The sequence below is a fragment of the Fundulus heteroclitus genome, chromosome 7, assembly GCF_011125445.2.
Source record: "Fundulus heteroclitus isolate FHET01 chromosome 7, MU-UCD_Fhet_4.1, whole genome shotgun sequence".
Taxonomy (NCBI): Eukaryota; Metazoa; Chordata; class Actinopteri; order Cyprinodontiformes; family Fundulidae; genus Fundulus; species Fundulus heteroclitus.
This window is the reverse complement of record NC_046367.1, coordinates 11,836,594-11,860,346: the sequence shown is the minus strand read 5'-3', so window position 1 is coordinate 11,860,346 and position 23,753 is coordinate 11,836,594. Positions and strand designations below refer to the sequence as shown.

At 44.4% G+C, this 23,753-nt stretch overlaps 2 protein-coding genes across 2 annotated transcripts; both read left to right on the top strand.

Moving 5' to 3' along the window:
* Nucleotides 1–10,692: 10,692 nt before the first annotated feature.
* Nucleotides 10,693–11,800, top strand: LOC118563816 (protein ALP1-like). Its single transcript, XM_036139742.1, has 2 exons — nt 10,693–11,165; nt 11,410–11,800. The coding sequence occupies exons 1-2, from the start codon at nt 10,708–10,710 to the stop codon at nt 11,798–11,800; spliced, it is 849 nt and encodes a 282-aa protein (XP_035995635.1). The 5' UTR covers nt 10,693–10,707.
* Nucleotides 11,801–21,453: 9,653 nt separating this feature from the next.
* Nucleotides 21,454–22,401, top strand: LOC105940263 (olfactory receptor 142-like). Its single transcript, XM_012882750.2, has one exon. It carries the CDS (start codon nt 21,454–21,456, stop codon nt 22,399–22,401), a length of 948 nt encoding a protein of 315 aa, XP_012738204.2.
* Nucleotides 22,402–23,753: the final 1,352 nt, after the last annotated feature.

Below are 23,753 nucleotides of genomic sequence, written 5' to 3'. Positions count from 1 at the left end.
GGAAGATGGTCTAGCCGTATACCCTCCTTGGAGAACTCTTGAATGAAAAAATAAGATGTAGATAAGGATGGTGATGACATAGGTTGAGGGCTCAGGGGTGACAAGGACCTGGCTCTAGGGCTCAGCAAACGTCTAGCTGGCTCAGAAGGAACATTGTTCTGGCTCTGGGGCTCTGGTGGCACAGAGCAGATACTTGAACTCGCTGGTGACTTGGAGCTGGTGCTTGGGTTCACTATGGCAGGATAACACTTTTCCAATGAGCTCACCACCTGTAGGAGGGGCCAAAGGGGTCGGGAGTTGTATAATGGGTGGCAGTCGGGGGTGGGGACCTTGGCGTTCTGATCCTCGGCTGAAGAAGCTGGCTCTTAGCACGTGGAATGTCACCTCTCTGGTGGGGAAGGAGCCTGAGCTAGAGCGCGAGGTTGAGAGGTTCCGGCTAGGGCTAGTTGGACCACCTCAACGCATGGCTCTGGCTCTGGAACTGGTCTCCTTGAGAGGGGTTGGACATTCTTCCACTCTGGAGTTGCCCCTGGTGAGAGCCGCCAAGTGGGCATACTTGTTGCTCCTCATCTTGGTGCCTGTACGTTGGGGATTACCCTGGTGAACGACAGGGTGGCCTCCCTCCGCATACGTGTGGGGGGACAGGTTCTTACTGTTGTTTGTGCTCATGCGCCAAAACAGCAGTTGTGATTACCCACCCTTTTTGGAGTCCTTGGAGGGGGTACTGGAGAGTGCCCCTCCTGGGGACTCCCTTGTTCAGCTGGGGGACTTCAATGCACACAAGGGGTGTGGCTGGGAGGAATGGTCCACCTGATCTGAACTTGAGTGGTGTTCTGTTGTTGGACTTCTGTGCTCATCATGGATTGTCCATAACGAGCACCATGTTCAAGCATAAGGGTGTCCATATGTGCTCTTGGCACTAGGGCACCTTAGACCATAGTTCAATGATCGACTTTGTTGTTGTTTTATCTGACCTGTGGCCGCATGTCTTGGACACTCGGGTGAAGTGAGGGGCAGAGCTCTCCACCGACCACTACCTGGTGGTGAACTAGCGCCGATGGTGGGGGAGGAAGCCGGTCAGACCTGGTAGGCCCAAACATATTGTGAGGGTTTGCTGATTTGACAGAGTCTCCCGTGAGATGGAGCTTTAACTCACATCTCCGGCGGAGCTTTGAACATGTCCCGAGGGAGGTGTGGGACATTGCGTCTGAGTGGACCATGTTCTGTGCCTCTATTGTGAAGGTGGCTAGTCAGAGCTGTGGCTGCAAGGTTTTTGGCGCATGTTGCGGCGGCAACCTTTGAATGCGCTGTTGGACACCAGCGGCGAGGGAAGCTGTCAAGCTGAAAAATTAGTCCTACTGTGCTTTATTGGCCTGATGGACTCCGGAAGCAACTGATAGCTCAAAGCGGCAGATGGCTCGGCTGGTCACTGAGGCAAAAACTTGGCGGTGGGAAAAGTTTAGAGAAGCCATGGAGAAAGACTTCTGTATGGCTTTGAGGCGGTTGTGGTCCAATATCCAACGTCTCAGGAGGGGGAAGCAGTACAATACCAACACTTTTTAGAGGGTGAGTGGCATGCAGCTGACCTCGACTCGGGACATTGGGTCAGTGGGCGGAATACTTCGAAGACCTCCTTAATCGCACCAACACGTCTTCCATTGAGGAAGCAGAGCCTCGGGACTTCGGGTCGGGTTCTCCCATGTAATGCCAGTTCAGACGTGACGACTGCATTCATTCGGGACGTGACGGACTGCATTCCCCATGATGCAATGTGGTCAAAATGGCCACCAACTCCCATCATGCAACATGGCCCAAAAATGGCCGCCGCCCTAACAACGGAGCGGAGAGATAACATTACTAGGGAAAATTTATTTATTGCGGCCACGCACGACAATCTGCCTTCTTCCCTGGCAAGACGCCAACCTGAGAAGACACACAGCTGTGCTACTCCAAACCACCCCCCACGCCACGTGCTCGAGTTTCTCGCTGGACCGAGATTTTTCGAAGCAAACCTGATTCCCTGCTTTGCTGACGCAGGAGGTCGACGAAAATAAGTACTTTTAAATTCCCTCGGATCAAAAGACTGAGAGCCGCCTTATCTCCCAGTGATCGAAGAGGACCCCGCTTTGTCTGGCCAACAAAGCGACTGTAAGCCCGGAGGAAGAGACGCATTCAGGACACCGCGTTAGTCGGAGCGCCTGCGGACCCCGAAGCCGGGACTTCACTCCTGGATCACCTCAAAGTAACGGGGTTCTCCCCTTTTATTTCTTTTTCACCCACAGGGTGTTTAGAAGTGCCTGGGCAGGTGTTAGGAACTTTGTAGGTGTAGGTTAATGCTTTTTACTCCACGACGAAGTTGGATTTATTTTGCTGAATATTTTCTTTGTATGTGCATGCATTTGTGAAAGTGACTTGGCTGTTGTTTGATTCTTGTGATCCGTGGAGACTCCGCCGTGAGTCGATTCTTCAACTTTTTCATCCTTTTCCTCTCTCTTTGTTCCATCTTTGCTTTGCTTATCAGCAGGTGCAATCTTTTTGTCCGAAGCCCTCTCGAAGCGAGGTATTACCCCATCAGCGTAAGCGTGGTTACGTCATTAGGACCTCCCCTCACGCATCATGCAAATTGGTAGATCATACGTCATCATAGTCGCCATCTTGGAAGGGTGTCGGGTGACTGAGATGTGGTGGTAAACGACCGTGAGCTGGACTTAGATTCGCTAACCGCTCACGTTAATCCATTTGTTTTGTTTGTTCTTTTATTTCCACATATATTTTGCATGTGTAGTTTAGTAGTGAGTAAGATTTCCAAAGTCGTTGAATCAGAGAATTACTGTAACGGGGAATTGCTTTTGGTTCAATAAAAACAACAACTGCGGAATAGAAATTGTTTTGTGTTCAATCTAATTCACAGTTGCATGGTTACTCAGAATTCAGAGCTAACCTCCTTTGGAGTTCACATCTGATATTAATACAGAGACAATATCATTGGATGGTGATAAGGAATAACGATTTAAACTCTAATTGCAGTTACATTGGGGTTTTCACAGCCTGCCGGATAAACCTCGTCAGTTAAAAGTCCGACCAGATCATTTATTCCAGCATAAATGAGTTCATAACAGCTAATTAACTAATGCATTAGTAGTATAAATCCTTACAAGCTTTTAGCTAACATCACCACCATTTGAACTCTATTTTGTTATAGCGGAATTTTGAGTTGAATGATTTATTACTTAAATTATAATACCAAATTATAATTAATAATAATAATAAGCATATTCAAACAGCTTCTGGCATAACACTCATGTCTAGTGCTAAGGTCACTGAGGGGGTTAAAAAACTCCTTGGTGGCAAGCCCCGGGGGTGGATGAGATTTTCCCTGAGTACCTTAAGGCTGGATGTTTTGGGGCTGTGTTGGTTAACACGGCTCTGCAATATTGCATGGACATCAAGGGCAGTTTCCCTGGGTTGGCAGACTGGGGTGGTGGTCCTCCTATTTAAAAAGGGGGACCGGTGGGTGTGTTCCAACTATAGGGGACTCACCCTCTTAAGCCTCCCTGGTAAGGTCTATTCCAGGGGTTCTGGAAAGGAGGGTCCATCGGATATTCCAATCTCGGATTCAGGAACAGTAGTGTGGTTTTCTTCCTGGCCATGGAACACTGGATAAGCTTTATACCCTCAGCAGGATACTGGAGGGTGCGTGGGAGTTTCTACTGGCTTCATCAGATCGCGATCTACAGCTCTCACTGGAGCGGTGCGCAGCCGAGTGTGAAGCGGTCGGGTTGAAGATCAGTGCCTCCAAGTCCAAGACCATGGTCTTGAGCCAGAAAAGGGTAGAGTGCCTTCTCCAGGTTGGGGAGGATGTACTGCCCCTAGTGGAGGAGTTTAAGTATCTTGGGGTCTTGTTCACGAATGAGGGAAAGATGGAGCGGTAGATTGACAGGCGGATTGGTGCGGCGTCTGCTGTGAAGCGGGCGCTGTACCAGTCCGTGGTGAAGAGATTTACCGGTCAATCTACGTTCCTACCCTCATTTATGGACATGAGTTTTGGTCAAGACCAAAAGAACAAGATCCTGGATACAAACGGCCAAAATGAGTTTTCTCTGTAATGTGTCTAGGCTCTCCCTTAGAGATAGGGTGGTGAGCTCAGTCATCCGGGGAGTACTCAGAGTAGAGCCACTGCTCCTTCATGTCGAGAGGAGCCAGTTGAGGTGGCTCGGACATCTGGTTAGGATGCCTCCTGGACGCCTCCCTAGTGAGGTGTTCCGGGCACGTCCCACCGGGAGGAGACCCAGGGAAAGACCCGGGACACGCTAAAGGGACCATGTTTCTCAGCTGGCTTGGGAACGCCTTGGGATTCCCCCAAATGAGCTGGCCCAAGTAGCTGGGGAAAGGGAAGTCTGGGTCTCCCTACTAAAGCTGTTAACACCGCAGCCCGACTCTGGATAAGTGGAAGAGGATGGATGGATGGAGGATCAAACTTCTGACTAACCATCAGGACCCCTCAGTGGCTGGATCTGTTATGATTCTGGCCTGGCTGTCTGTCTATCCTCCTATGCACCCAGTAATCATAACCACTGGGTACTCCCATCTGCCACTGCCTAGAAAACCTCCTTCAGTTCACCTTGTCGTTTGCATTTTTATACTGGGCTTCACAGTCAGCCACAGTCCACAGTCAGCCAATGACTATTGAAAACTTTCCATGAATAAATGTCCAACAACCATGGGTCCACCAACCAACTATTATCACGGCTAACCTACCTGCCTCAACTCATTCTAGGCAGGTTTCTTCCATGCCCATGCAAGAAGGGATGTGTTGGTCAAACACCTCACTCTGTTATCAAAGAACCAGGAATTACGTTAAGTAACCCAATTTCCTTTTTCTAACTTTGCTCAGTGTGTCACAGTGGGTGATATGGCCCACACCCGGATTGCATGCTGACCCTGAAGCCATGCATGATAGGAATCCCAATCCAGGCCTCAGGTGGATCCTGACGTCCCTACTCCAAGCACTGTGTGCACTAGCGATGGCTGCACCACATCCAGCCTGTAAAACCTCACAAATGTGTACAGTGTAGCCCAACTGGCTGCAGCACAGATGTCCTGAACTGACACACCATAGAACAAAGCCCGAGAGAGGGCCATGCTCCTGGTAGAATGGGCCCTCACCCCTTTAGGGGGCTCGGAGCCTGCACACCTATAAGCCAGAGATATAGTTTCCACAATCCAGTGTACTAACCTTTGGCGGGAGACAGGTTTGCCCTTATGAGCAATACCCCAACAAACAAACAGATGGTCAGCTCTTCTAAAACAGGCTGTCCTGTCCACATAAGCTCTTAAAGCTCTCACTGGACATAAGCAATGAAGCTTCTGCTGAAGAGAATGGGGGAGGATGGAATGCCAGCAATTCCACTATCGAACACCTGTATGATGACTCCTACACCTTTGGCACAAAAGCAGGGTTGGGTCTCAAGCACACCTTGGAGAGCCCGGGTGCCCACTGTAAACAGGCCTGGCTGACTGAAAGCGCATGCAACTCACTTACTCTCTTAGCCATGGCCAAGGCTAAGAGCAGGGTAGTTTTCAATGAAAGAAACTTTAAGACAGCACCCTCCAAAGGTTCAAAGGGGTGATGACAAAGGGCATCCATCACCAATGTGAGATCCCATAATGACACAGAGGCTTAGAAACTGGCAACTTGGGTTATGCCCCTCTCATGAAACAACGCACCAAGGGGTGCTGCCCCACAGGTTTATTACCAAACCCTATATGACAAACAGAGATTGCAGCTAAATAAACCTTAATCGTTGAAACAGCATTTCCCTTTTTCCAACAAGCTCTGCAGAAAGCAGAGCATGTCCACAAGTGAACACTGAAAAGGAATGGCCTGTCTTTTTCCACACCCTTCATCAAAACCCTGCCATTTACTACTTTAAAGAGAGTGAGTAGAAGCAGCCCTAACATTTTTAATGGTGTCAAAAACTTCTGAAGGGAAACCTGTTGCATTTAAATTCCACCTTTCTGGGCCAAGCCCAGAGAGCTAGGTAATCTTGGCGTGGATGATAAATCTCCCCTTGAGCCTGAGACAGCAGGTCCCTGCGAATGGGGAGGGGCTGTGTTTTGGCTGACAGAATTTGGATTATCTCTGCTACCCAGGGCTCCGATGGTCACCATGGGCTCACCAGAATCAAGGACAGGCCCTGTTCCCTCACTCTGACTAGAGTTGGGGATATCAGGCTGAAAGGAGGGAAAGCATAGCGCAACACTTCTGGCCATGAGTGCGCCAGCGCGTCCATGCCCAGTGGAGCGTCTGGGTCTGACGGAGAAAAACAGTGGGCAATGAGCGTTTTTCCATGAGGCAAAGAGATCTATGGCAGCCCGTCCGTATCTCTGCCAGATCTGCTCAACCACCTGAGGGTGCAGCTTCCATTTTCCATACAGAGGGCTTCCCCTGGATAAAAGTCTTGGTACGTGCGTTGTTCGTACAGATAGAACTCTGCTCCACATATTTATTTCCCTGGCTAGTCTGTGTAACTGCAGGGACCTGGTCCCACTCTGACGGTTGAAATAAGCCACCACAGTGGAGTTGTCGGTCTTTACCAATGTTTTACCAAGATGTGGCGACCCATCACATAGGGCATGAAATGTTTCAAAGAGAGGAATACTGCATGTAGTTCCAGCCTGTTGATGTGAAACCATGCCATTTTTGGCGACCATACACCATTCACCATTCTGCCCATCATAGTCGCACCCCTACTGGTCAGGGATGCATTCGTAGTAAGGGTAACCCTGGATACCATCCCCAGCGGCATGATCACCGTGAGAACCGTCAGATCTTTCCATGGCTGAAGAGCTGTCGCACATGCCCGTGTTACTCTTACCCTCTGGCACAGATGACGGTAGGGAAAGAGTCGCAGTGATGCGACTCACTGCTGAAAATCCTTTATCATCAGAAGCCCCAGATGGACAAGAGAAATCACTGATGCCATAAGACCGAGCAGCCACAGTCACAGTCTGAATGAAAAGACTTTTTCCAACTGAAACTGCATCATGCACTGAGTGAATGATAGGATTTTCCCCTCTGATACTGTGACACGATAAGAGAGGGAGTTTATTCCGAGACCCAAATACTCTGTACATTGCATGAGAACCTGGTGACTTTTTGCACGGTTTATTCTGAACCTGAGGTTGATGAGGAGTCGTTGACTCCCTGCTCGCTTGATCGAAAGCAAATTAGATAATCGTCAATGTATGAAAATATTTTGATTCCGCTCATCCTCAGAGGGGAAAGCGCCTCCTCCATACACTTGCTGAACACCCTTGGGGCTAATGACAGCCCGAAAAGGATGGTTTGAAACTCGCAGGCTGCACCTTGAGAAGCAAACCTGAAAAACATTCGGTGTGGGGAGTGGGGTTGGGGTAAATGGAGATGTGAAAATATGTGTCCGAGAGGTCAATGGTTACAAAACAATCCCCCGGAGGAATAGAGCGGCAAATTGCTTTGTGTGTTAGCATCCTGAATGTATACCTGCGTAAATGTCTATTTAACACACACAGGTCCAGTGTTTTGGGCGTAGTGATATGCGCTCTTTCGTTGGAATGAGAAAATAGCGTGAGTAGAAGCCCTGACAAACCTCTGCGTCCGTTACTACTCTGAATGCCTTTTCGTCTAAAAGGGATGCGATTTCGCTCCCCAGGACGTGAGCCGTATCCCCAGTGGCAACCGAAGAGAGAATTCCTTTGAATCTTGGAGGTCTCACACCAAACTGCAGTCAGTACCCCTTGGAAATCGTAGTCAAAACCCATGGGAAGACTTTGCTTGCATCCCATTAATCCACCCGAGCAGAGAGAGGGGCCGCCTTGCTGCGGAGTGACATCACCCCCTCTGCACTGCTGAGCTCATCTCTCTTGTAAAGAACGCAAGCTCCCTCTGCTGGGCGCAAAGGAGAGTGGAAGAGAGCAATTGGTGTTAATTTTCACTTTTTGTGGGGGGCTTTTTTTCACTTGGCAACATGCCTGACTGCAGAAAAGCTTTGTTTATTGTCTCTGACTCCCTCTGAAAACAACGCTGTGGAGTGTTGAATGACACTGCTGAAGTGCTTGTAGACACTGTGTCCTCTGCCCCATAATGTATTCTGTCTGAACATGAGAGGGAGAACTTAACATGACTCCTGGTGAACTGAGAACTACAGGAGTATCTGAACCCAGGACGGATAATTTTGCTCTGGTGCCTGAAAACCTTCTCTCCAGAGGGGAGGTTGTTCAGAGGGGAGGGTCGATTTCTTGCAGTGGCCGATGCAAAAGAGTGCTACCCCACAGTCTTGGGTTCTCCCAAGACCGTGGGGGATCATTCACCGCACAAATCTCATCCCATAGACTAGGGTTAGGTGTCCCCAAGTCCAGTTGACGCCCCATCTCCTCCAGTATTTTGCCTGGGTATGCAGACAACAGTGTAACAGCGTTCAGCAAGCACATTGACTGACCAGCATATTTATACATCCTTTGGTAAATGGAAATGGTGAGGCAATTCATTTTACCTGGGAGCGAGATGTACGAAAATGCTGAAACTGATTTGCGGTTAAGGTGGAGGTGGTAAGCCATTGAAGGCTCCATTGGTGGGGGTTCAGATAGCCTCAACTCACCATGCCCTGTATCTCCTCCTTAGAGAAGCTCTTGGTGGGAAGCTTGCTCTTAAATGGGCTGGACCAGAAATCGTTCATTTCTCTCATGCAAGCAGGAGCGGCTGGTAGAAGCTGCTTTGCTGATGGTAAAACAGGTGGAAGCCTTTTACCATCATACAAGTCCCGTTCTGCTCCTCCTGAATCCTGCGTTGATGGCCAGGATGTTCAGCTTTGAAGCCACCCGTCTGCACACATCATAAAAGTCACTGTCCCCTGGGGAGGTGACTCCTGCCCCACTCGGTGGCCTAGAGTGTTGACTCGGGTTAAGTCGAGTCATCCTCCTCCTCCTCCATGTCCTCTTGTTCAAGGAGGTCAGAGTTAGCGTCACCCTCCGTTTTCTCGATGTCTGCATCGAGTTTCCCACTGTCCATAAGGCCCTCACACAGTGGAGGCATGGATGGGTACTCCTCCTACATCATGTCTGCCCAGCTCTTAGAAGCTTGTGGCTGATGGCTTTCACCCACCGCCCCAATGGCTGAAGCTACAGCCACCCTCAGCCACCTCTCCAGGATCTTTTCCAGTATTGACGAGCAGGGCTGGTCAGCGATGCCTGAGCATGTTTAGCGCTCATGCATGCAATGCACATTGGATGAAAGTTCTGCCTTGAGATAGATGCCCTGTATGACACTGGACACAGGCAGGATGCAACCTCGGTTTCAAACCTTTGGCAGGGGTAAGGAGCCGTATCCTTGACAATGGACTAACATGGGGCTCGTCGTAACACGTTAGCTCTTAAATGAGGAGATGAAGTTTGCGCACCATGACACGTTAGCAGGACTCTTATGCTAGTGATACACCGCTAACCAAAAACCAAGCCCACTTTTACATGTTAACATGGCAAACACAAACGCTCTCTATTGTGTTAATTAAAACAGAGTAGATATAGCTTACCTTTACGTGGTTAGGGTTAGGGTTTGAGTTCCTAGAAAATACTTCTTTCGAAGAGCTTACCCAGCACGGTACAGGCCTGTCCTGGTCCTGCGTTCAGCGATATTTTCCTTTACGGAACACCTAAGAACCGTTAAACAGGTCCAAGCTAGCCAGAGTGCACTGAGGGAGCTTAGCTGTACTCTTCACATGGGAAGAAGGCAGTTAAGGCGGGTAGGTTGGCCATGATAATGGTTGGTGGGTGGAGCCACAGACACGGTTCAACCTGTCTGTCACAGACAGACATGATGTCATTGGAGCTTCTATAGTTGGCCACGCCGAGGCGATTCCCATAGTAAAACACCAAGTTTTGGGCCTTTCAGATAGGAAGCGATTTGCGCTGCGCTGGCCGCGGGGTTCAGTGCATTGCGCTGCACTGCGCCGGCTGGGTTGCCGGGTCTAGTCATTTGTTTGTTGTTCCAGCTTTTGGTCAGCAGCAAATATGTATCTGTCCCGTGCTAAGAAGCAAGCGCTAGCACTAGCCCTGCTAGTTCGAAGAAAAAGAGCAGCAAGGAAGAAGAGGCTGTGGGTGCACGAAACCCTCAGGTCCAGAGAGCAGCTTGGGGAGTTCCGGCTTGTGAAAGTGCTCCGTTTTCACAGACAGTTCCAGGTCTAATTTCGGCTCAGTATGGAGCAGTTTGAGAGTTTGCTGGGGAGAGTCCAAGGATCTTAAGGATCCATACAAATTACCGGGAGCCAATTTCTTCTAGGGAGCGTCTGGCAATTTGTCTGAGGTAGGTGATTTACATTAAAATAATATGTAATAAAATAAATCTAGGCTACTTTTCATTTTATAGCCTGTTTTGCTGGAGTCCCGCTAGTCATGTCTTTCTCCCGCCCACACATCAGGGTTTTTTTCAGCCTGCACTCTGTAAATGGAATTTAACTTGTATTAATTACTATTAGCTCATTGATTTCTTTATAGGCTGTTTATAAAATATCCTTCGACTGATTAGGCTACATGGAAACTGTATTTCAAATTAGCTTTATTGGGGGTGGTTGAAAGTTGTGCAGTTTAATTTTTATTGAGCATTATGATGTTATTCATTTCAGATACCTTGCAACTGGGGACTCCTACGCCACCATCGCTTCTAGCTACAGAATGGGCATCTCCACTGTGGCAGACATTGTGCCAGATGTGTCCAAGGCCATTTGGGACAGCCTGGTGGATGAATTTCTGCCTGTACCAAAGGTTGCTGATTGGCAAGAGATTGCTCTGGGCTTCCAAGAGAGGTGGAACTTCCCCAACTGTGTGGGAGCAATAGATGGGAAACATGTGGTAATCCAGGCACCACATAATTCAGGTTCCCAGTATTTCAACTACAAGGGAACATACTCTGTTGTACTTCTGGCAGTTGTGGATGCAAGGTATCTTTTTAGGGTGGTGGATGTTGGAGCTTTTGGCCGGAAAAGTGATGGAGGGACCCTTGCTGCTTCCACCTTTGGAGAAGCCCTGCGAGAAGAGAAGCTGCATCTCCCAGAAGATGCTCCCCTTCCAGGCGCCAATCACCTGGGGCCCATGCCTCATGTCTTTGTGGGAGATGAGGCTTTCCCCCTTAGGTAACTTATATTAATTATACATTATGCTCTACAGTATATATAGAGTGGAATAATTTGCCTCTGAACAGAAATAATCTCTGGTTTTCAATTCACATGCAGCATCACATTTGTATACAATTGCCTTTTAATTGTCTGATTACTAGTTCTGTAGCATTATGTTAAATATTAAAGTTTTTCATTATTGGTTATTGAATTGTAGCTTGTATCTCTGGTTAAATGTGTTTTTTTCTTATTTTATCACAAGGAGGAATGTGCTGAGGCCATATCCTGGAAGAAACCTCTCCCAATCAAAGAGGATCTTCAACTACCGCCTATCAAGAGCGAGACGAGTAGTTGAGAATGCCTTTGGGATTCTTGCTGCACAGTGGAGAATCTACCACCGGGTGATTGGAGTGAGCCCTGAAAATGTGGAGGCTGTTGTGAAAGCTACAGTCGCCCTTCACAACTTCCAGAGGTGGAACTCCACAGCTGAAAATCCTGTCCCACTGGAAGAACGTGACATCCCTGCACTTCAACAAGCAAGGAGAGCGGGCGCCAACAACGCCACCCAAGAGGCTGTAGCTGTCCGGGAGTCATTCAACAGTTACTTCTCCTCCGCCGTTGGTGAAGTGCCCTGGCAATACAACGTAGCCTGACGTGCCCACCTCTCACCTGTCAACCCTCTGCTACTCTTCCTCATCATAAAACAAAGGCTCTTTTAAGAGCCACTCACTTATTCTTTAAAGGGCTGATTTCCATAAAAATATTTATTCCAGCATTCTTTGTGTGTTTACACATACCTGGCCAATAAAACCGTGATTCTATCTTTCTGCTAGATGTGTACTTTACAAATAACCATAAATAGTAAATAAAAAATGTGATATGTACGTTTCCTGACTTAAAACTTTAACAGACATAGTGCAGTGATTGACTTTCTTTTAGTTTACATTACCTGTTATAGTCATTATTTTCATTATCTTCATACAATTCTCCTAATGGAAATATATATAGGTAAGAACTAATCTGACGTCCTTAAGAACATATTCATTACATTCATTACCATATTAATATTACTTTATTTGCAATGTCTTGGAACACAAATGCAGAGCTTATACACTAAGCAAGAATTCATCATAACATGAATCAAAACTCAAACAATGAATTAAGTAAACTACTTAAGTATTAGAACAAGGACTGAATGACTTTGATTTTCTTAGGAAAACTCAGCCCTGTGAAAAGCGGTCATGATTTCTATTTTAATTTCACTCTTTTCACGTGAAAGGTTTCTGAGACGTGGTGCTAGACTTAAAAGAAAGAGCTCCTCCTCATCTGCAGACTGGTTAAGCACATTCATCACCTTACTCTCAAACTCATCCTTCTGTTCCTGCCTTTTTTTGGTTTTGCTGGATCCCTGTGGAGCCAGGGGTGCCCGTTGGATGTAAGACGCTGCAGGGGCATGGGAGGCTGCTGAAGTTGCAGGGGCATGAGATGCGGCTGAAGCTGCCGGGGCATGGTAGGCTACAGCTGAAGCTGCAGGGGCATAGGAAGCTGAGGTAGATGGGTGCTCCTGGGACACATCAATAGCTACTGGGTCAGGCAGGGTCTCAGAAGATTCATCAGTGGCCAGAGATGCAGGGGTAGACGGGGAGCTGTGAGATACTTCGGTCAGGTAAAGGGTAAAGGTTTCAGGTGGTGGTGACTGAGCAGCCAGGAGTGCTGAAGTAACGTGGGGAGCAGAGGACCTCTCTTCTAGAGATGGGGACATATTGGAGGAAGTGGCCCTCTCTCTGACATGAGGCTCCAGGAAGCTCATAATGGAGAAATACTTCCATGTGGTCTTGTGTTCTGCCCCTCTACCACTCTTCTTCTCTCTCATGGTCTTTCTTTCCTTAATATATCTGTCCCTAAGATTTTACCATCGCCTTTTACACTCATCCTCTAAATAATAGGAGAAAATGTGTTAATCATAGTACATGAAAGCTATAATTTAGTCCTACTTCAATTAAGAAAATAGATGTAGAGCTATTGAGGGAGAACACATAACACTAAGATTTACATATTGCCTACCTACCTACCAACAAGCTACCTGACTTAAAACACACCTGACACGCCTACTTGGTTGGAGATGTGTTTCCATGCTACTGCTTTCCTCCCGATGTCCCTGTACAGTCGCAAACTTGTGTCATATAGTTCGAGGAATTCAGACACACACAGTATAAGCTTTTCCTCCATTTTGCTTCCTGGTCTTTCCAGCCGATGGCCCGGTTTCTATTGGCCACGCGTGCATTCGTCACGGCGCGCCGCGGTCAAAGTTCAACTATGTTGAACTTTGACCTGGCCTGCGCGCGAGCTCGCGAAACGGTGCGCTGCGCTGTGCTTGCGCTTTGCTCGACGCAGCGATAAACCGCCCTGGCGCGGCGCAAGCCATTGAAAAGAATGGGTTTCACAGCGCAGCAGTGCGGTCGTCGCAGCCTGTCTGAATGGCCCATTAGAAAAATAACTCTCTGTCTGTTAGGTACTGTCCGGTGAATATCAAGGGCCGATACTAGTACAATAGTTGAAAAGAATGATTCAGGCACTGACGTTCATTTAACAGCAAACTCTGCACACATATAGAATAAAGTTCAAGCATCTTCAAGAATTTATCAACAGAAATAAAATTAACATCCAGAGAACATCACTATAGAATGCAGTTTATCTGAATTAACACTATAATTCAATTAACAAATCCTCTCTACTAGGCTAGTGAAACTTAACTAAAACTTCTAAGCAAAATAAGGATAAAAAGCTAAGGAACTATGTACACACAAAAGAAACAAAAGGACAAATAAAGATAGTTAAAAACCATCAGAATGATTCAGCGAATCCTGTTTCACTCCAGATCTAAGTTAAAGAATCAAAGTTCATCTTAAATAATGTGGAATGATGTTAAATTATCTTAACTTATTTAGAACATTTGGTATGCATTCTTAACCCTTTCACAATGCAAATCCTGAGTTAAACATTATTTGATAAAATAACATTTCAAAGAATATTTTGCTCAGTAACATTCCATAACTTGAGGACACTTGATTTTATTAATGCAATTATTCCTCTGGGAGGCTAGGGGTCGCTAAATGGGTTAATCCTAAAGTTATCCAAAACATTATCAAATCGACATTAATATTCCATATTAATGCGGTAATAACGCTCATAGCACTATCGAATGATGGCGGAGCGAAACAAAAACAAGCATTATGTTTAAAGCAAACCGTAGTTGCGTGGTATGTTATCCACAGACCTCTCAACTTTTATCAAAAGTTAGGAGTGAGATTATGCTAATTTGGGGGCGGGGCTTGTTTGGGGGCGGGGCTAACCTGACCCTGGAAGAGCCGGTTGAGTCAACTCCATCTCATTTTTATCCCACCAGACAATGAAGTAGACATGTATTACTTGTGTTAAAAAGAGAAAGAGACATATTAATACTTTATTGTTCAGTTAATGGATTAAAACATAAATAATACACAATTGTTCAAATAATACTGAATAAAATTAAGTAGATTTTAATTATTGACCGAATTATTACACTGTTACACATTCATCTATGGGTTGTTTATCATTGTAAATCTATAACCTGATTGGTGAATCAGGCTGAGTTTCATCAAGCCTTTATGATCCCCTCAGCAGCAACACTGAAGCACACAGAGGTTCCCGCTGCGTCTTTACGCACGATCCTGCTGCTGATGTCTCCCTCCTTTCAGCTCAATGCACTTCTAGACTGTTACAGTTTATAACATTCTCATCACCTTTCACAGTGACAGGTTTCTCAGTCAGTCGCCGCGCTGACCAGACAAATCTCTATTGCTCTCGTCAGTGCGCTCTGGGCGCCCAGAAAGCACCTGCTCCGAGGGAAAGGGGGGGAGGGAGAGGAGCAAGCGCGGAGGCACAGAAATACGGTGCATGTAGTTAAAAAAATGCAGAATTAATAAAAACGAAACTTATAAACTGACCAAGTGGCGTTTTAAACTGCATCTGGTTAGCAGAACTGTTTTTATGATCAGCGTGCACCCATGACTGGTTCTGAATGAACCGGTCATCTTGCAGCAGCTCTCCCTCCGCCCCCTCCCCTCCTGTGGCCGCGGTACAGGACCTAACCGGCTCACTTTCACCACTGTTAAGACTAAAATTATTCATAACTCTGATCACTCTTCCTGCTGCTCTGTTAACACGAACTGCAGCAGGAATTACTGATGGCCACAAGTTATGAAAGAAGCCGAAACAGCTCAGCAGAAGGCGGAGTTTTGTCGTCCGCAGCCCAGATGGGCTTTGTGATTTTTATGCGTGAGAAATTCCATGTTTGCGTGTGAAATGTCTTGTGTTGCGTGTGAGCGTGTGAAGTTAGTGAAATGCGTGTGTCACACGGTCAATGCGTGAGAGTTGAGAGCTATGGTTATCCAGAAGCTAATAGCATTATGCTAGCGTACATTTGGTGCTAATTTTAAAAAGCTTTAAGTTCCATTCAGTCGTAATGAGCTGTCCGTAAAACACAAACATTAATATCCAATCGTTTATAAAACCCTTGTGGAAATGAAGTTTGTTATAACCATAAACAACTCATAGTACATTGGCAATGCTTGGTTTCAATATGCAAAAGGGAGCTATGTCTGTTAGCTCCATATGTTTAAAAAAAACTTTGAAAACACATTAAGTAAACTACTCTAAATAAACCATTTAACTTTCCCTGTTCAACTCTGCCAAAACTGTCAGTGCCTTTGTCAGTTCAGTTCACTTTGAGCATCCAGTTGAAAGCAGTTGAAGCAGGGGTAAAGGCTGGTTGTCTGATCAGGCTGCAGCGGCGACTTCAGATCAGCCCCTCCTCTCAGTTTGGCTTGGCCGCAGAAAGGAGACCGCTCCGCGCCGTCTCGAGTCAGCTTCCATGCAACAGCTGAGAAAAATCACAAGGCTGGTTTCGGCATAGATGGATTTTTTACTCCAGTGTCTGGTTACACAGAAGATGGACTGCAAACTTAGCTTCGATTCAGCCTGCCGTTCTCCGAACCTGTTCGGAACCTCGGCTCTGCAGAGGAGGAGGCAAGTGTTCTAAGCTGCCTGTTCTAAGATGCCTCCCCTTTTTCTCCTCAAAGCCCAGATGTTCCCTTTTTGGAATTTATAACATGAACAAAGTTTTTAAGATTGGTCTACAGCTGACATCCTTCTCTTGCCATTCTGACAACCCCTGCTCTGTGACTAAACCAGCATCTTCCAAAAGCCGCAGAGCACCAGAACCTCCTCCTCTACGTATAAAGGAACATGCCTGTGCTCAGGACCTTCAGAAAACTTCTCTGTGATACACACTGCGCCTTAGCAGCAACCTTATCAGACATGATAGTTTCCAGCATCAGTTTGGATCTTCTGTCAGAGATTATGGAATATCTGTGATGATATGTGGCAAAAATAAGAAAACAAAAAAGGATAACAAATAGGAATAAACAATCATACTTAGAAGTCATAAACTGTCAGATGGAACCTGCCACAGAGACAATATCAACCACTAAGTCATAAAAACTGGCTTTATTAAACATTAGATCTCTGTCAGGAAAATCCCTTTAAATTAATGACTTCATTACTGAGGATAATCTTGATATGTTTTTAACAGAAATATGGTTACACGAATTTCATGAAGGACATATTATGATGAGTCGACTCCTCCAAACTACTATTTTCTTTGTGAGAGCAGACAGCAAAGGAAAGGTGGAGGAGTGGCAACATTGTTTAATAATTCACTAAAGTGTAAAAAGGTGTTTTTTGGAAAATTTTACTCTTTTGAACATTTGGCTCTCCAGGTAAAGAGCCCGTTATGAACTGTTTCTGAATGTTAGTCCACATAAAGTTTTTTTTATTTGATCTTAGTGACCTCCTATCTGTGATATGTGTTGATTATGACTGTTTAATTATTGTGGGAGACTTCAACTTTAATGTTGACAACCCTGAAGACAGAAGTGCTAAAGAACTATGTGACACACCTAGAAACCTCGGAGGACATATTTTGGACTTGATCATCACTAAAGGTCTAAACATTTCCAAGGTCAATACAACTGATATCACTTTTCTGTTACCTTTAAAAGCATGATTTCCAGTGACTAATTTAACAAAAGGGACATCATAAGAAAATGCACCTTTAAGGACAATGCCATGGAAACTTTTATCCAACCTTGTGCTGCAACTCAGTAGATGAGCTAGTAGAAAACTTTCATTCTAAAGTCTAATATATCATTGACTGCATTGCTTCAGTTAAAATGAAGGTTGTTTCTGGGAAGAAAACATCTCCTTGGAAAAGTGCTTCAGCAGTTACAAGTGAAAAAAGGGAGACTCGAAAAGCTGAACGCAGGTGGAGTAACAACAGACTGCAGGTTCACTATGACATTTATAAAGAGAGACTTTACAGATATAACCTCAAACTGAAAAATGCAAGGGAATCTTTCTTCTCTGAGTTCATCAACAAAAACATTAATAATACTTGTGCCTTATTTGTCACGGTTGACAGGTTAACAAATCCCCGTGTCTGTGGCTTCTGAACTCCACTCCACCAGGGCCTGCAATGAATTTGTTAACTTCTTTACTGAGAAAATTCTAAAGATCAGAGGATCAGTCTGTACACCCATATCAACTTCATAACCAAAGCTGTATCCAACCAGAACTTATCTTGACAAAATGTCCCAAGTCTGATTTGACTCAGATAATAAATACGTCCTTTCTTTCAGGAGTTTTCCCCCAGTTCCTTAAAACAGCAATTATCAAACCACTGCTGAAAAAGAACAATTTAGACAAACTACTTCTGCAGAACTACAGGCCCATCTAAATCCTCAACTTTATCAGTAAGATTATTGAAAAAGCTGTGTTTCAACAATTAAACACCTTCTTAACAATGACCAGCTGCTTTGACGTTTTCCAGTCAGGTTTCCGTGCTCACCACAGTACAGAGACTGTAATGCTATCTGGAATTAGACCAGTTAATTTACATGACACATAATCAATGTTTACAAAGTTTATTAAGGAAGTAGGTGTAGCCAGAGTGGGAAACGTCAGGAAACGGGACTGGTAGCACTGCAGGACAGTGAGAGACAGGTTAGTGGCCAACAGATTGCACCAAAAGAGAGAAAAGTACTTCCAAGTAGCCACTAACCCTAATTGGATCCGTAAAATCTGAATTCAATCACAAATGTTCCCTCCAGAAGTGGACAGGCAATGCAGGGGGATTGTAACACAGTGCAGGATCATACACAGGTGATCGGGGACAGGCAGAGACACCAGCAGGAAAATCCAACAGACTGTGTCCAAAGTCTAATTCCAGGTCCAAAAAACCAAAGTTATCCAACAGACAGAAGTACAGGCGGGCTGGGCTGAGAGGCAAAGTCTGGCAACAGGCAAGGGTCTATGTGCAGATACTGGGAACCACAGGAGAGTACAACAAGGGCAAGGCAACAAGCATAAATCCAAAATACGAGCAAAGGTCATACACAGTAAGGCAGGCTAGGAATGCTGGATGGCCTATTCACACTGTGATTTTCGAGAATCTGGCACTAGAGGAGATGGCCGGCTTAAATAGAGCCACCACCAGGTGAAGCTGAAACAATAGCTGTGTCTCAATTCGCAGGCTGCGTCCTTTGAAGGACCCAGCCTACACAGCCTTAGGAGGACCCAGCCTTCGGAGGATGCTCCGGAGGATCCTCAGCCGTTGGTAAATGGGACGGTCTAGCCTTTGGAGCACTTCCTGGTTGCAACACAACGTCATCACGTCTACCCCAAGCACAGGAAAAACAGCGCCAGACAAAAACCGACAGGATAATCGACACAAAAGATGGATATGGAATTTTTTTTTTTATTTATGTACTTGTTATTGGAGGAGGACAGTCGGCTTAGACTGCTTTGGCGGCAGCAAAACCGGCGACAAATTTTTCTCAGGCTGGGAGAGCGCAGTGGAGAGGTAACATTTACCTGCTATTATTTTCACCCACAGGGGCCTGCTAATGATCATAATATACCAGTTATTAAACAAACGCTTGTCAGCAGATTGACGAATATGTTTAAATATAAAATTTTATATTTATTTGTAAGACTTGATATAAGCTTATGTTTGTAACTTTAGTAATTTGAATTGAATAGTTAAATGTGTACAAACCCTGTAAATAACTGACTTAAATCACTACTTTCTGTTATGAACTAGAATCAGGCAAACCCAGTATTCAACCCAAACAAGTGAGGTTAAGGCAAAAAACAGGATTTTAATAATGAAAACAGGGACAGGCGGGCTCTATAGTCAAAAGGACAGTCCAAAATCCGGTACACAAAAAGCAGTCCAAAATAGGCAGAGGTACAGACAGGGCAAAGCAAGCTCGGATAACCATGGGACAGAAACTAGTCGGTAAACCGGTAAATCAGTCAGACAGGGCAGGAAAAACAGATCAGGGAACAGGCTGGCTCAGAATCAAAGGCAATCGGGTTTGCATCAACAGGTCACACAATAAAGGAACGCTGGAACTAAACTCACCGTGGCTCGTTAATGATCTGGCAGAGAACTGAAGACCGAGGCAGAACTATATAGTGGAGTGAGCAGGTGAACGGGAGTGAAGACTAATTACAAGTGACAGGTGGAAACTGAACTGAACTGATTGGCTAGTGACTGGAGGTTGACAGGTGAGCAGATCTGATAGGCTGGTAACTGGTGTTTGGGGAGTGACAGATAAACAGATTGAGTGAGCTGGCAGATTGCTGGGAAGAGACAGAACTGAACTGGAAACATAAATAAAATCAAACTACAATAAAATCTAACCTATTCCATAAACCAAAACTAATACAGAACCTAAACCTAAGACTAAACACAACACACACAAGCTATAATAGAAACCAAACAAGAAAGAGCCCAAAACCAAAACTGATTTTAAAGACCGGAGAGATAACTAATACATCAAAATTAACAAACAGCTGAAACAAAACCCAAATCCTGACAACTTTCACTATCACTAAAAAACCGCACAAAGCACCTCAGGAAATCTTATGGCAGGCGAGGCCACTAAGGATGGTAGCGGTGCATCCTCAGAATTCGGGGAAAAGGAGGAGACATTCAAAGGCTGCATTTTAAGCATCCTCAGAATTTTTGCCAAATGGGACAGCCTCTGTGCATCGTTGTGACCTATCCGGCCTTAAAATGCGTCCTTCGAAGGATGCAGCCTGCGAATTGAGACGCAGCTAATAATCAAGGCCGTAACAGGTGCATGCCATTAGGAGAACAATCTAGAGTGGCATCAGAAACCAGCAGAAGGAACAGAAACACAGCAGCAGCTGTGTACATGACAGGAGGATGGAGAGGAAAGTACTCCAACATGATCTTGATCTTTAGGGCAAAGTTCCTCAGAGCCTCACCCTGCTAATCCAATGAAGTGTAAGCATCTAAAATTATGAGGACACCACATAGGCAGGGCTGCCAGAGCCAATGCATCAGACATGTCAGATCCATAAGACAACCACAGATTGAAACCAGGCAGGCAATGACAGGCAGAAATATCCGTAGAGCAGGGCTCATGGTCATGGTATTAGTCCAGGTCATGTCCAAAAAACAGAAGGAAGTGTAGATCTCTGACAGGGGCTGGGGAAGTTAGGGAAATCCATGGAACTTGGTCTTAATTGTGAACAGAGATCAGGCGGGGAAAACGCTGGACATCTACTAACTCCAGGCTTTCAATAATCTGCCGCCTGTCTGTCTGCTGAAGTCCAGTGTATACAGGCAGATGAGCTAGATTGAGCTGCCAAAGAAGTTGGTTCACAGGAGCATTAGATGATTTTGATTGCAGCATTGCAAGATGAGTGGCAGCAAGTGGACAGACAGACCAGTACATGACAGTGTTTATTAGCTTCCAACTTAAAATCAATTAATCCTAAATGTATCCTTGGTGGGCCTAAAATCAACAAACTAATGAGACTATTTTCCCTTAAGGGTTCTTATAAATTAGAAAATGAAAAGGTTTGTCCATATGTAATAAATGCAAACAGGGGTTGGGTAAGGTGTTTTGGCAGTGTAAGATTTAAATGCTAAATCTTACTGCAAAAATAATACTGAAGATCTGAAAAATGTTCCTTACACTTGTCTGTTTGATGAAGTTGTTATCATGCCAAAAGCTCTATATGGAATAGACTGAATTCCATAGTGGATAAAAAGGTCTATTTAAATAGTTGATCTAACTCTTTCCATTCTGAACATGCAAGAAGTGTGAGTATCCGTAAACAAAAGAGACACATGCTTGCCTGTCTGATTGTCTGTCTCATTTAGTAATTTATGACAATTCTATTCATCTTCATTGCTGATGCTATGAATATAACATACATTAATCTTGACGGTTATGTGGAGTTGGAAAAATATAGGATTCTTTATTTCTTCATCATGGTCACAGGTTATATTTTGATTCTGTCCTCCAATTCTATAATTGTTTATCTGGTTGTGATTCACAAAAACCTCCATGAGCCTATGTACATTTTTATTGCTGCCTTGTTGATCAATTCTGTTCTTTTTAGTACTTGTATCTACCCAAAGATTTTGATTGACTTCTTATCAGAGAAACAGATTGTGTCTTATGAGACTTGTGTCACTCAAGCAGCTGCATTTTACTCTTTAAGTTGTTCAGAGTTCTTACTTTTAGCAGCCATGGCTTATGACAGATTTGTGTCGATATGTAAACCTCTGCAATATCATATGATCATGAGAAAAAGAACAGTGAGTATTTTTCTTGTTCTGTCATGGCTTGTACCTGCTTGCCATACTGTTATCCCCATCATTGGAAATGTAAATTCCAAGCTCTGTAGTTTTACTTTAAGTGGTATTTTTTGCAACAATTTAGTGAATTCTCTTTTCTGTGTGGCTTCGAGAGCATTGTTAGTATATGGCTTAATTGTTTTCTTCAACCTTGCTCTTCTTCCAATGTTTTTCATACTATTCACTTACACAATGATACTTATAGTAGCCTATAGAAGTAGTAGGGATGTCAGGAAAAAAGCAGCACAGACGTGTTTACCTCACCTACTGGTTTTAATCAACTATTCTTGTTTGTTTACTTATGACATGATTATTATTAGACTAGACTCTGATATTTCAAAAACTGCACGTTTTGTGATGACAATGCAAATGATGATGTGTAATCCTCTTTTTAATCCAATCATATATGGACTCAAAATGAGAGAAATTTATAAACACCTTAGCTGGTTGTTTTGTAAAGTCATAGTTAAGTAGCTTATTTTTGCACTTTATTTTAACTCTGTGTGTGATTTTCTGCCTTTTTGGTAAAACTAATCATTTTTGTGTTTTTTTTAATGGACTGCAATAATAACACCCTTTCACTGGTAAATAAACAACAAGTCAAGCTTTAAAAAAGGAACGGTCCTTTATGGATGTAATCTTATATACCTGCAGTCCAATGATGGCTATTTTAATGGGTCAAATATCAAGGAACTATCATGTCAAGAATGCACTGGAAGAGTCACAATTGATGGCATCACTAGAGCAATTGTGCTACAGACAGTTGATGGAGAATTTAGCAGTCTGACCAAATACCAGTTGGACTTTAGGTACACAGAGAATGTTTAGATACCAAAACTAGAATGATAAAGGTTGAAAAGTGTCATTGGAAACTGCTGTTGTTCAATTGCTCTACATGTTTTATTTTACTGTGTCTTGATTTCCTTTAACCCAGTTGTGGTATCTATGCAATTATTTAGTTTTGAGTTACATGTTAAATATGTTATTACTTAATTTCTTTAATGTGGCAATGTTTTTAGCTTTGCATGTTTTTAAATGTATAGGCTATTTAATAAATGTCTTGGAATTTTATCGCATTTTTCTTTTTATTGAAAAATCCCAATCCTAGACAGGGACTCTAAATTAGCCAGTGATTAGAAGCCACACATGCAAGGCAATGGTTACATTGTAACACTGACCATGTGGTGCCACTGAGCAAATAGGCATAAAAGAATGAACGAACAAACGAACAAACAAACAAATTAGGGATTAACAAGGCCAATGTTCGAACAAAGCAGTACATCGTGGCACCTACAGAAATTGTTATTCTGTATTGCAAGCAATACCCATGGTTGTGTTACTTACGCAATGCTGTGACAGGCTTTTTGCCCCTCGGATAGATAACTTCTGTTCTTTTCTTTTTTCCCACCTAAAATTTAATATCAGAAAAAAATAACCTGGACTAAGACAAAATGCAGTTTTACTATGATTTTGTCTATTAAGGAAAAACAGCCACCCAAACTACATTTGGTGTCAAAGTTAGATTTTGCCCTCTACCAATAAAATCCTGTACGAAAATGTTCCTCCATCATTTTATGACCTTATGCTCACATGCCCCTGGGTTTATGCAGGCTGGGTAAGAATCCACAACCAACCAGCAAGTTGACCTTATTAGAAAAAACAAAGCTTTTCCACTATATGCTTAATTTACAATTTGTGTGTGTACTTGTGTAGCAGCTGAATTCTTTTTGTCTTATTTTACTAGTTAAGTGTGGACTTTTGTGTTAAAGGGGAACCTTCTTTCAGTCCTCACTTTTATCTGGGCTAGGGGTTAGGTTTAGAGCTAA

Excerpts from the sequence above, each read along its gene's own strand:
- LOC105940263 (XM_012882750.2), top strand. The coding sequence starts at position 21,454 with ATGACAATTCTATTCATCTTCATTGCTGATGCTATGAATATAACATAC.
- LOC118563816 (XM_036139742.1), top strand. The coding sequence starts at position 10,708 with ATGGGCATCTCCACTGTGGCAGACATTGTGCCAGATGTGTCCAAGGCC. Across the intron at positions 11,166-11,409 it reads GATGAGGCTTTCCCCCTTAG|GAGGAATGTGCTGAGGCCAT; the intron begins GTAACTTATATT and ends TTTTATCACAAG.